This window comes from Monodon monoceros, unplaced genomic scaffold, assembly GCF_005190385.1.
Source record: "Monodon monoceros isolate NGI ecotype Baffin Bay Population unplaced genomic scaffold, NGI_Narwhal_1 Super_Scaffold_18, whole genome shotgun sequence".
Taxonomy (NCBI): Eukaryota; Metazoa; Chordata; class Mammalia; order Artiodactyla; family Monodontidae; genus Monodon; species Monodon monoceros.
In genome coordinates this window covers 146,390,368-146,402,782 of record NW_021703774.1, presented here as the reverse complement: position 1 = coordinate 146,402,782, position 12,415 = coordinate 146,390,368, and the positions used below count along the sequence as shown (strand labels likewise).

The following is a 12,415-nucleotide window of genomic DNA, read 5'->3' as shown; positions in this document are numbered from 1 at the left end:
TTTTGCGGTACGCGGGCCTCTCACTATTGTGGCCTCTCCCGTTGCGGAGCACAGGCTCCGGACACACAGGCTCAACGGCCATGGCTCACGGGCCTAGCCGCTCCGCGGCATGTGGGATCCTCCCGGACCAGGGCACGAACCTGTGTCCCCTGCATCGGCAGGCAGACTCTCAACCACTGAGCCACCAGGGAAGCCCAAACTTAGACGTATTTTTAACCTTTAGATTTTTTTCATTTGCGCACACACACGCACACATGTGTGCAGAAGAGCGGAGTGAACCCCTAAGTACCACTGGCATTTACCAATCTTAATTTATAATTTCTCCTGCCCCTGACCTTTCTATTCCTAGAGTATTTTAAAGCAAATCCAGCCATTATATTGTTTCAGTGTGCACCTCTGACAGACAAGGCTTAAAAAAGTAATAACCACAGTGTCGTTATCACATAAAATAAACAATACATATAACCCACAATTAACCGTAATTCCTTGGCATCATCCGATGCTCAGTTCCCATCCATATTCTCAGGTTCAGGCAATAGCTGAGTGCACTGGCCTGCTGCTCCAGCTCCCAGTTCCCTCCCCTTAGCTGAACACCTGTCGCCACGGTACTCCGGCTTTCCTTCGGGGCTGAGGGCACAGGTATATCCCTCCCCAAACCGCCTTTTATGGCTTGCCAATTTCATTCTTGGAGGAACTCTGCTAATAACAGCGCAAGCTTTAGGATCATGCCCTTTGACCCACCTTCCTGGGTCTCCTCTCAGCCCTCTAGCCTTGAGGCTGGGACAGGAAACAGGAAAGCTGGACAGTTCGCCCTGTCACAGGTTGGCAGCCGAGGTGACCGTGATGTAGACATTTGAAAGAGGAGAGACTGGGGGCATGGGGGAGGGGATCAGGCCTCCTGAACTCTTCTAGCTGCAAACTCTAAACTTTTCCCAGGCATCCTCCCATTGCCAGGACCCCACTCCGTTGTTAATCAGTGTACTGATTGGGTTGTGAGTGGTCAGCTGACTCTCCAGCTCTCCAATCTCTGGCTATAGCCACAAAAGTCTTCTCTTCACAAAGGATCACACGGAAGCTTGTTTCCACCCTGCCTTCATGCTGCCCGCTGGCCCAGAGCTTGTCTCTCTCACAGCCTATCTCTGAAGCAGCCAGCACACTCTATCCCGACATTTTCCTACCAAGTCCCAAGCCTCTGGTGGTCCCTGAACCGCAAGAGATGACACGTGGTTTCCCAGCCAACCGCTTCCTGACCAGATAGTGAGGGCGTCCGAATCCCCCGCCTGGGACAGAGAGGCCAGCCTCTGGGCTCCACACCCCACCTGCTCAGCGACACCTGGAACAGGAGCCCTCACTGCGACGCTCACTTTCTAGGTTCCAAATTTGGCATTAGTCGGGGCTCTTCTGGCTGTGTGTGACAGAAATCAAACGCACAACTGTTTCAGCCAAAAGGGGTTTATTTCTTGAGAGGGTGTGTGGATCTCATGAAACGGCCTGGTCCCAGGAAAGGCAGAGGGAAACGGGCTTCCTCTTGTCTGTCCCGCCTCTTCTTGGACATGAGACCCCTTCAGAGGGGCAAGAAATGTGGGCCCCCCCAGCCCCAAACTTCAGGCCTCACAGAAGTGCCCTCAGTGCTGCTGACCTCAGATGCCCAGGTCCACCTCAGTCCCATTAGGTTGGGACACCTGGGGTGGGGGGTGAGCTAGGCATCAGCTCCCCAGGTGACTCGAATGTGCGCGCCAAGAGCCGCTGCTTTATAGCGTCAGGCACCCAGAGACACTCTTCTGTAGTTCTTGCTCATAGTTCCGGGGGCCAGGGCTCAGGGGCCCACCCCCTCCAGCCCCTGAGACGCCCCTGTGTACGTGCAGCCGCTGCCACGCTGGGGCGCCTGTGGACGATCCCACAGCAGCTCTGCCATCTGCTTCTCCCCTCCCACCCCTACCTTCTCCTGGAGAGTGCATGCGCGATAGTCATCTTGTCTGACCACCTCTCAGAGGCACGTCAGGGGAGAAGGCTGAGCTGCGTCCTTAGGATCTGGTGACTTGGTGGGAGATGTCCTAGGACAGGTGGTGGAGGAAGCCAGGACAGAGCTGGCTGAGGGCAGGGGAAGGCAAGGGACAGTTCTTTCCAAGAGCTGTGGCCAGCTCTTTCCAGTCAGGAGAGACAGAGGGCAGAGGCCAGAGAGAGACTCAGGGTCCCGGGAGGATGTCTGGGATGGAAGAGGCCTGAGCATGAGGGCAGAGGCTGATCTGGGTTAATTTTCCCTTGACTGGGGGTCTCCAATCAAGGAGGTCCTGGTGCCAACCCAAGGACAGCTAGGGAGGTTCCTGATCAGCTTGGATGCGCTGTGTAACCCACACTGGATCTGTCTCCCTCTCTTTGTGCCCAAGGACCCCAGGGACCAGCTCTGACCTCTCTGAGCCAGGCTCCACCCTCATCATACCAGGGACAGATCAAATGACACCACACTCAGGGCTGGATGTTCACTTTTCTTTCCAAAAGATACCAAGCACCCCCGGTCTAGGTGTGGCAGTGGGACAGAGCCAGGCTGGGGAACCTGGACATTACACACCCAGGGGGCCCTTGGTGGAGGCAGACAATTTAACAACTGGTCTGAAAGTCAAAAGAGAGGAGAGCTGGTTAGCGGGGGGAGCAGCAGGCAGTGGGGGGTGGCAGGGGCTATGGGGTTCAGGCACGGACCCAGGGACTGGCCAGTGCGGCTCACAGCAGCCCTGCCGGGGCCCATTTCTGGGGCAGGGGTGACATGGCCTGGATTAGCCATCTGTGTGGATGTCCATGCAGCACTAGGCATACTGCGAAACCTGAATTCAGAGGCAGCAGGGCCAGGCCTCCTGGTCTCTCTGAACCTGTTTCCTCGTGTGTAAATGGGGGACATTTGTCCCCCGGCACTGCCTCCGTGGGGTTGCTGTGAGGAGCCCATGGGCTGGGGGAGGCGATGGGCTCTGGTCACCCCAAGGGCACTGGGCACCCAGCTTGTCTTTACTGCTGTGTCCTCGAGGCCCAGCACAGAGAAGACACTCACACAGCCTGTCAGTGAGTAAATAAGTGGTCGTGAAAGGGACTGCAGCTGGCCGGGGTGTGGACAGGTCCGTGCCGTGCTTGCACCTGTGCCAGCCGTGCGTGTGCGCCTGAGGGCTGGGGCCTGCCTCCCACCTCTCTCTGAGTGTCTGGGTCTGAGTCTCAGAGCGCAGGGTGGGTGCCTGGGTTGGGGACAAGTTGCTCAGAACCTAACCGAGCTGGGGGGACACCCTGCGCCCTCCTGGCCCCGCCCGGGGTGCTGGCAGGGGCCGGCGGATGCTGCGCGGGGCTCAGACATACTCTCGGGCAGCCGCCGAGGGGCCGGGCCGGTAGGGCTGCGGGCTACTGTTGGATCTCTCGGGCTCCTGGCAGGTGCAGCAGAGGAAGGAGCCGCCCAGCACGGCCAGGCCGGCGGCGGCCCAGCCCAGAAACAGGGCTGGACCAAACTCGTACCTGCAAGGGGTGGAGGACGCCATCAGGTGTGCCTGCGCCTCCGCCCCGCCCCGTCCTCCCCCGGGGGCTCCCGGCCTCCGCCCTGGCAGAGCAGAGGGCGGGCTGGACGTGGGGAGCTGAGGCTGGGGCCTCACAAGCGTCCTCGGACTCGCCCGGTAAGTTGGGATGAGCGCTCACCTTTCCTCCCGCCCCTGCCCCAGCACATCAACACCACCCGGTGCGACCCAGCTCAGGCTGCGCTGCTCCGCGCAGCCTCGAGCCCCTTTCCTCCTCCGGCCAGATGAGGGGGCGTGGGGATGCCCGCCAGGCCCGTCGGGGAGAGGAGGGGCGGGGCAGTCCTGTCATCTCTCTCGGTCACGGTCTGGCCCACGGAACTCGCCGCCGGGCTCCCGCCGCCCTCTGGAGAAGGCCAGACTCCTCCGCCGGCTCCACCTGGCACTCCGGCCTTTCCACCCACAAGCCCAGCGGGCCAGCCCGGCGCCCCCTCTGCAGCGTTCGGGTCTCCCCACCTCTGTGCCTTTGCACGAGGCGCCCCCTGCCGGAGCGTCTCGCCTCCGGTGCTCCGCCTCCAGGGCCCAGTTCAGATGCCACCTTCTCCGAAGGCTTCCCCTGACCCCCCCTCCGCTCGCCGCCTGGCGCTGACTCTCACTGGGTGGCTGTTCAGTTCCTTGTTTGTCTGGCTCCCTTGGGAGCAACTTGAGGGCAGACAGCACCGGATTCATCCATGTCCCCAGGGCCCAGCACAGGACCTGCAACTCAGGCAGCCTTGCGGAGTGTTGAAGGGACAGGAGCAAGCACCAGCTTGCTCCCCAGGTATCTCTGAGCAGAGCTACCTCTTGCTTGGCAGGTTTTCATGGCTAGAGCTGCCAGCCCCAGGGAATGAACCTCACTCCTGAAGTCTTCATTTCCTCCCCCTCTCCACTCTGCTGCCTCCTCCAGGGAGCCCTCCTGACTGCAACAACCCAGGCATCTCTTTTCTCATTCTCCTTCCACCCCAGGGCCCAAGGCCTGTTGGGATGTTTGGGGTTGAGACTATCCCATTCTCTGCCCCCCACAGAGCTGAGAGGTAAGGGAGGGGCTAGGTCCTTCACAGAGCCCCCTATTCGGCCCCCATACCCTGGCCTTATAAGTCCTGACCACTCTAGCTCCTAAATATCTCTGGGCCTACTCTCCACTGCTAGCCCCTGGCCCCAAGCCCTCTGCTCCAGACCTTTTCATCAGCACCTTACTGGCCTTGCTCCCTCCCCACCATTCTGTACACCACAGCCAGAGGGACTGTCCTGCCTTCCACACCAGGACACGGAAAAAACCCTTCCTATGGCTGCAAGGCCCTCTGCCATCTGCCCTTAGGACTTTTCCAGCCTCATCTCTCCGGCCCAAAGTCACTGTGCCTCCTACAGAAATAACAGCCCAGGCACTGTGCTAAGTCCCTTACCTGCACCATCTCACAGAACCCTCACAACCACACTGAGCTCTGTCCTCGGTCCTAGCTGCCTTTTACAGGGGAGGAAACCAGGCACAGAAAGGTTAAGGAACTTGCCAGTCACACAGCCAGCCCGTGCAGAGCTGGGATTTAAATCCAGAGCCACGGCATTTAGCTACTGGGGTGGCATTCAGGGCCTAGCCACAGCTGCTCCCCACTCCAGAGAGCTTCTCAGTAACAGCACCTGGGGCTCGTCCGTCTCCTGTTTCCCCCTCCAAGTGCCCTGCTGGACAAAGGCCAGTGGTCCCAGAGGAGGTGGAGCGGGAGGCCCAGCCTGTTCCCTGGCCCAAGCCATGCCCTCGTGCTCACCTGGCGTTGACGGGTGTGCTGGGGTTGAAGAACTCCTGGGTCACCAGTGTGGCATACCACGAGACGGCCGTCAAAGTGCAGAGGCCTAAGGACAGGGTGGGGGGGGGGTCTCAGCTCTGCTCTGGCCTCCAGAGGGCCCCCCAGGATGGGGCTACCTGCCACGGTCAAGAGGATGGAGGAGGAGCCAGGCACTCACCCGCCAGGAGGAATAGGGCACCCCCAGCGATGGCCACTCGGCCCTTGGCGATGGGGTTGCTGTCTCCGACCCGGGTGCACTTCATACCGATGACACTGAGGACCATGGCCACGAAGCCCAGGAGCACGGCCACCACCATCAGGGCTCGCGCTGACTGGATGTGACCTGGTTGGGGTGGGAGGGACTGAGCGGGGGGGGGGGGGGGGGGGGGGGGGAGAAGTGGGCGGGTGGGAGGAGCCCGAGATGGGAGGGGCGGGAGCTAGAGCAGGACGCTCCTCCTGGGCTACTACCTGCGGCAGGTGTGAGGGGATCCTGAGGGCTCAGGTGACTACAGGGCGTGAGGGCAGAGTGTGGAGGCTGAGCCTCACCATTTAACCCCACCGTTCGCTCTCCCTGGCGGGTTCTTCCAGGTAGTGTGTGGTGACAGGGTGGTATGAGTTCTCCCATCAGCTACTTTCCAGCCAGGCGCCTCCCTTTGGGGCCCACCCCTCCCAGGCAGCGGGGGGCAGTTTCTCCTCAGGCCTTTCAGATTCACCAGAAAGAGGACCCAGGGTGTCTGAGGCCCAGCTCAGCCCAGGTTGGCCCTTGGACAGGGATGCCTCCCCCATTGTCCATTCCGACCCTAGTTACCTTCCCCTGTGCCCTTTGAGTCACCCATGGTAGCTGTATGCCTGCTGCCGGCGTCAGTCCCGGGCCTGGGGGGCAGCTCAGGGGATCTGGGTCCCTGAGGGAGGCCAGATGACCTGCCTGGTCCAGAGTGGTGGGGGCCATGTGACAGCAGCCCAGCTCAGGCCTGTGCGGCCCCGGGGCGGAGGGCAGGTGGGTCGGCCCCCAGCCAGGGGTAGAGCTGCAGTGGCGCCTGTTTACGAGCCAGCTTGTCAGGCTCAACCCCTACACCCCAGGGGCAGGAGAGCCACCCGTGTGCCCAAGCACCTGGGTGTGGACGTGCATGTACACGTGTGTGGCTGTGTGTCTGTGCGTGTGGGTAGGTGTACCCGAGTGCCGGCATACTTGTCTACATGGCAGGACTGGCAAGTAGGTGTGTGTGCACAGTGTATCTGCAGAGTATGGAGAGAAATGGAGGGAAGGGTCTTGACTTAGAGCCTCTGAGTGCCAGGCACTCATCTCCTCTGACCCAGAGTCCTGTGAAAGTCCTAGTCCCCTTTCCAGATGAGGACAGAGAGGGTCAGTGACTCCTTCAAGGTTACAGTGGAAGAGCTGGCATGTGGACCCATGGCTGCTGGAACCTAGAGACCCTGCCCCCAGGAGGGCACCAGGCTGGCCTGGATCTTCATGAGTGCACGGGAGGCAGGGGCTGGAGAGGGCAGCCCAGTGCAGACAGCAGACCGTGGGAAAGCTTGCTCCGGACCTCCCAGCCCCATATCCACCTCCCCATCCCAGTGGGCATGAGGCCTACCTTCCAGGGCAAGCAGCGAGTCATAGAGCTTGCACTGCACCTGACCGGTGCTCTGGGAGGCGCAGGACATCCAGAGCCCTTCGTAGAGGCCCACGGCGGTGATGATGGCATCGCCTGCGTAGGAGGACTGCTTCCACTGCGGGAGCGCTGTGCTGGCAATGATGCCCACCCAGCCACCCAGGGCCAGGAAGTAGCCCAGGAGCTGAAGACCTGAGTTGGCCATGGCCCAGGGGAGGGGATAGGGGTTCCAGGGCTCAGGGCTGGGCCAGGGTCCCTGGGGGGGCCGAGGTCATGGCCAGGTGACAGGAGCAGCTGGGTTGGGGGTGGGGTGCAGCAAGTGGTCAGAGGCTGAGAAGGAGAGGTGACAGCCCTGCAGTGGCAGCAGCAAAGGCAGTGGCTTCAGGCTCTAGAATGCTGGGGGAGGCCTGAGCTGGAAAGGCCAGGGGCCCGCCCACAGCCGCCACCTAAGCCAGGGCAAGGTCCCCAGCAAAGCTCCTGCCCAGCCCCCGGGGGGTGGGGGGTGGGGCGTGGCCAAGGTGGTGCCCCTCCCCAGGGATGGAGAAGGGAGGGGCTGGGAGGAGTGACCCCCGGCTGGCTCTCAGGGCCTTTCCCCTAGGGAAACCCCTTTAGGAGCCTGATAAGAGTGCCCTAAAATTCTCCTAATTCCTATCCCAAACACCAGCACTGAGATGATGGACTTTGCCCTTGCACTGCTGATGTGACCCTTGGGGTTTTCTGTCCTCTGACCGCAGGACAGAAAGAAAATGGAATTCCAGTTTGCAGGAGGTAAGACTAGGGTTAGACGCTGGGGAGAACTTTTTGGAGCGGGTTCTGAGGTCAGCTATGGAGAGACTGGGTTGGGGAGGGTGTTGGGGAGTGGGGGTCCTTGGTACCTAGGGCCCATGTGTATCAGAAACAGCAGAGGCCAGACTCAGCGTGGGATCTGTTTGAGATCTGAGCGGGGCAGAAGAGGGACCCCATGAAGGCTGGGACAGGGCTGGCCACCAGCCAGCAAGGAGCCTGGCAGGGAGGTGGGAGACAGCACCAACCTTCTGGGATCAGCCTGAAGGAAGGCAGACTGTTCAGCCCCTTTAATCCCCTTGCTGGCTGGCTTAGCAGCTCCTGCTGGGGCCTGAGGCACAGGCCCCTGAGCCCCCAGCTCCAGAACAGCCTGGGGGGGGGCAGTGGCCTCTGCACATTCCCGGGGTTCAGGCTGCCCCCTCCGAGCGCCCCACCTCCCCTCCTCTCTCCCGTCCCAGCTCAGCCCCCTGCAGCAGGGGAATGTTTAACTCTCCTCGACCTCATTAGCAATCCCCTCACGTTCAGTTCGGCTCGCCAGGCGTGGGTACAGGGGAATGTCACAACCTCGCTCCCGCCAGCCCCCCCGGCGCCCCCTCCAACCCCAGCAGCCCACGCGCCCTTTGCCGGACTGCACTGGGGGAAGGCAGGGTCCCGCCGCAGACCCTGGCCTACTTGCACCCCCGACCCAGACCCCCTCCGCAGGGACAGCCCCGCCCGCTCCCTCCCTCGCATTCTTCACGTGGCTATGCAAACGAGAGGGTGCCCGGCGCTGCAGACAATGCTGCCCTGTGCGCCCGCCCGCGCGTGGGCCCTGGTATGGCCCGCGGCCCCGCGGCGGCCAGCGGGGGGAGGGGCCTGCCCTCGAGGGGGTTCCCGACACTGCGCCCCTTCCCTTCCCACCCTCCTCACCCCGGCCCTCCGTGCTGGGAAGGCCGAGCCACGTGGATCTGTGCACACGCAGACCTGCTTCCTGGGGCGGCCTGCGCGTCCCCCAAAGCTAGCGGGGCCTGGATCCGTGGTACAGAAGCCAGTCCCGAATTCCGATTCCTCTACCACGGACGGTGAGAGACTGTGCGATGGGGATGAGCAGAGCACACAGCCGGAGCCCAGAGTGGAGACTCTCCGGGGCCGCAGGGAGCTCCATTTCTACGCGTTTAACCGTCTAATCCTCAAGGCAGCCCCCTCACAATGGGCGTCCCTCCACGGATAAGGAGCCGAGGCTGAGAGAGGTGACCTACCCCAAGCTAGGAAGCCAGGGGCTGGGGGGCTTTCCTATCAGATCTGTCCACCCCACACCCCGCCCTTCTCAGGAGCGCTGGGAGGGGCGAGGCTGAACTGGCTGTGGAGCCTCGTCCCACCTCTAAAGGGCATGTCGGCTTCGCGGAATCACAAGGGAGCTGCCCAATGTCTGGTGCGCGCATGGGGCCGGCGCGCAGCACAGTGATTCCCGGAGGCCGGGTGTCCCTCTCCCAGCCTTCCGCAGGGCTCTCTCTGTAAGGAGGATACAGGGGTCATTCCGGTCCTGAGGAGCACCTGAGTCAGGTGTCTGAGCCTCGGGATCTTCAAGGCCACAGCAGAAACAGAGTGTCAGAGCCACACAGCCCTGGAGACCGGAGACTGCAAGCCCCTCCGTTGACAAATGAGGAGCTGAGAGCCAAAGAGGGGAAGCTAGCCTCTTAGGGTCACACAGCTGCCCCCAGGGCCTGCTCACTCCTCCACCCAGGGCACCCCCAGAGCCCTCCCCCACACCGAGGACCCGAGCCACTTTATGATCCAGAATGAGGCTCACATCTCCCTCGGAAGTGCTTCCTTTTAAAAAAAAATTTTTTTTTATTGGAGTGTAGTTGATTTACAATGTTGTGTTAGTTTCAGGTGTACAGCAAAGTGAATCTGTGATACAGAAACTCTTCTGTTTATCCCTTGTGTTATTTGAGGTCTTGAGTCCATTCTACCAAAACATCCCCTCCTACCCTGATGGCCTTCCCTCACCAATGTTCCAAAGCCCTTTGGAATTCAGATCCCGCACCTGGAGTAGAGTTCCCTAACCCTGTGTAGCTTCTCCATCAGGACTCCTACCACCCCAGTGCCCCCCTGCAGTCCAGCGACTCCCAGGCATGCGGGGAGAGCAGGAAGGCTCAGGACCCACCCCAGCCTCCGTTAAGAGCTAACTAGAAAGCGCCCTGGGGTGTCACGCTTCACTGTTTAAAAGGTGCTTTCAATTACATTACGAGTAGCTTGGGGTTCTAGCTTTACTTCTGCCACCGAAAAGCTGTGTGATGCTAGGCAAGTCCCTTAGCTTCTCTGGCCCTGGTTCCCAAACTGACAAATAGGGATAATAGCATTCATCTGTCTGGGTCATGAGGGAGTTCACAAGAATCGAGATGGGCGAGAAGTGCTTTTGGAAAACATAATATGCCTGAAGGAATGTGGCTAATGAAAGCTCCGTTCCAAAAAGACTGCCTCCTGGCCGGTCTCCCCCTTGGTCCCTCACCCTGGGTGCAGGCGACTGCTGGTGGCTGACGACCCGCTGCCCCTTCCTGCCTGGCAGTGCCCGGCAGGGAGGGTGCTTTGTAGATAGATCTGTGCTGACCACCGACTGATGGGTATGAGGATGAACTGTTTCTGCCTCCCTCCCAGTGAAACCCTGGAGCGCCCTCCCTGGTCCTTGCCCACTGCCAGTCAGGGGTCCGACTCGGTTGGTTGCCGTCCAGCACATTCTCTGCAGCCACCACCTGAAACGTTGGAGGCTCAGGAGGTGGTGCTGGTCAAACTCCCCCCAACTCTGAGTCTGACTTTCCTGTGGAATCCCAGGCTCGGAATGGAGAGGACTTGTCCAGGTGGCACAGCTAGAAAGCAGTGCAGCCAGCAGTGTGGCCACCCAGTGCCCTGCCTACCCCGGCAGGGTCAGGTGCTCTGATCTGGGATCTGTAATGCTCTTTGCATATTTCCTTTCACAGCACTTGGTGCGCTGTTCGTTTGCCTCCTTCTTGAGGACTGAAAGCATCTCCCAGCCCTACCACTGGTCCCATTTTTGTGTCCCACGCCTAACCCAGGGTGAGGGCATCTCTGCAGCACATGTGGCTGTCTGGTAGTGCCTTCTTCTCTTCCCCAAACAACCCTGAGCACTGGCTCTGTTTGGCACCCCTGCTGAGGGCTCTGCCAGCTGCCTGGGGTGCCAGAGATGGACGTCTTCCATGTCCACATCTCCCCCGAGTCTGCTGAGTTGCCTCCCGTCCCCTCTAATGCTCCCATGGCTGCTCTCCCTTCACCTCAAGCAGACTTCCCCAGGGCTGACCTGCTCATGCCTGTGTTTTACAAACGGGCCAAGCAATCACAGCATCTCAGCCCGGACCCCACCATCACCTCCGGCTGCTGGGAGGACTCACCCACCATAATTATATTCACTTATCCCAGTTCTGTTGCCCTTGAAAACGTTTGGCCTTTCATGAGCTAAACTGAGATAGTCTGCTGTCTCTCTGTGTTTAGCATACTTTGAAACTGTGAAGGTCACCTGCCTTGATGTGGAAACTTCTGGAAGACCAGAATCAGGCTGATGGAGCTTTCTGTAATGTTGAGTATCTCCTGTGTGCTAAGCATTGTGCCAGGCTCTCTCTGAGTATTCCCTCATTGATACTCTCAGCCATCCTGGGAGGAAAGGACTGTAATCTCATGTTACTGGTGAGGAAACACACTCAGAGGTCACACAACTGGAAGTGGTGGAAGTGAGTCTGGCCCAGCTCAGCACGTGGGTGAAGCTCGTGCTCTTTCTATTAACGTGGTCCTCCCTTCATACGGCGAGTGGGTCATCCAAACAGGACACGGGATCACCAATGACTAAAGGAATCGTGACTGTCCCTATGGGATCATTCCCATGAGCATACTGACTCCCAGCTTAAAAAAACAACCGTTCCTTCACTTCACATCTCCCTCCAGCTCATCCTGCCCCCCACGGAGAGCCAAACTCCTGAGAAGAGTTGTCTATACCCACCAGCACCACTCATTCTCCTCCCCTTCTCACTTGAACTCACTCCAGTCTTTCGTCGACCGGAACATCTCTTGCCAAAGTTCTCCCTGATCTCCGTGTCACCAAATCCAAAAGATGGTTCTCAGTTCCTATCTTGCTCAACCTCTCAGCAGCCTTAGACACCGCTGCTCACCCCCTCCTTCCTGAAACCGTCTCATCGGCTTCCAGGACTAGGCCTCTTGGTTCCCCTGCTCACGGCTGGTCCTCGTGTCCTCTGTTGGACCCCACTGCCTCCAGAGCCCCAGTTGCCTGCAGCCCGGCCGTCTTCTGACTCTTCCTCTGTCTACACTGACCTTAATCTCCTGGCTTTGAACGCCCCCCAAGTGCTGATGGGAACCCCCAAAGTTCTGGCTCCTACCTCCACCTCTCCCTGAACTCAGAAACCTTTTGTCTCACAGGCTCCTCGAACTTGAGCATAACACATGCAAAACCAGACTCCTGCTTTCCACACCCCATAACCATCTCACCTGCAGTCTGCCCCGTCACGGGAAAGGGCGACTCCACTTCCCCAACTGCTTAGGCTGAATCCTTCCTTTTTTTAATTTTATTTTTATTTTTGGCCGTGCCCCTTGGCATGCAGGATCTTAGTTCCCCAAGAAGGGATCGAACCTGTGCCCCCTGCAGTGGAAGCGTGGAGTCCCAACCACTGGACCGCCGGGGAATTTCCTAGGCCGAATCCTTTTTTTTTTTTTTTTT

General features: G+C 59.7%; 1 protein-coding gene across 1 annotated transcript; it reads right to left on the bottom strand.

Moving 5' to 3' along the window:
- Positions 1-1,443: 1,443 nt before the first annotated feature.
- On the bottom strand, positions 1,444-7,302 carry CLDN19 (claudin 19). Its single transcript, XM_029228108.1, has 5 exons — positions 6,895-7,302; positions 5,478-5,642; positions 5,282-5,366; positions 3,337-3,489; positions 1,444-2,610 (listed from the first exon to the last, which is right to left on the bottom strand). The coding sequence occupies exons 1-5, from the start codon at positions 7,115-7,117 to the stop codon at positions 2,562-2,564; spliced, it is 675 nt and encodes a 224-aa protein (XP_029083941.1). The 5' UTR covers positions 7,118-7,302; the 3' UTR covers positions 1,444-2,561.
- Between the last annotated feature and the right edge of the window lie 5,113 nt (positions 7,303-12,415).

Bases quoted from the DNA above. Each gene is read 5' to 3' on its own strand.
- CLDN19 (XM_029228108.1), bottom strand. From the start codon at position 7,117: ATGGCCAACTCAGGTCTTCAGCTCCTGGGCTACTTCCTGGCCCTGGGT. The intron at 5,643-6,894 runs GTAGGCCTCATG...CACCCCAACCAG, and splicing joins CTCGCTGCTTGCCCTGGAAG to GTCACATCCAGTCAGCGCGA. The intron at 3,490-5,281 runs GTGAGCACGAGG...CACCCCTTGCAG, and splicing joins AGCACACCCGTCAACGCCAG to GTACGAGTTTGGTCCAGCCC.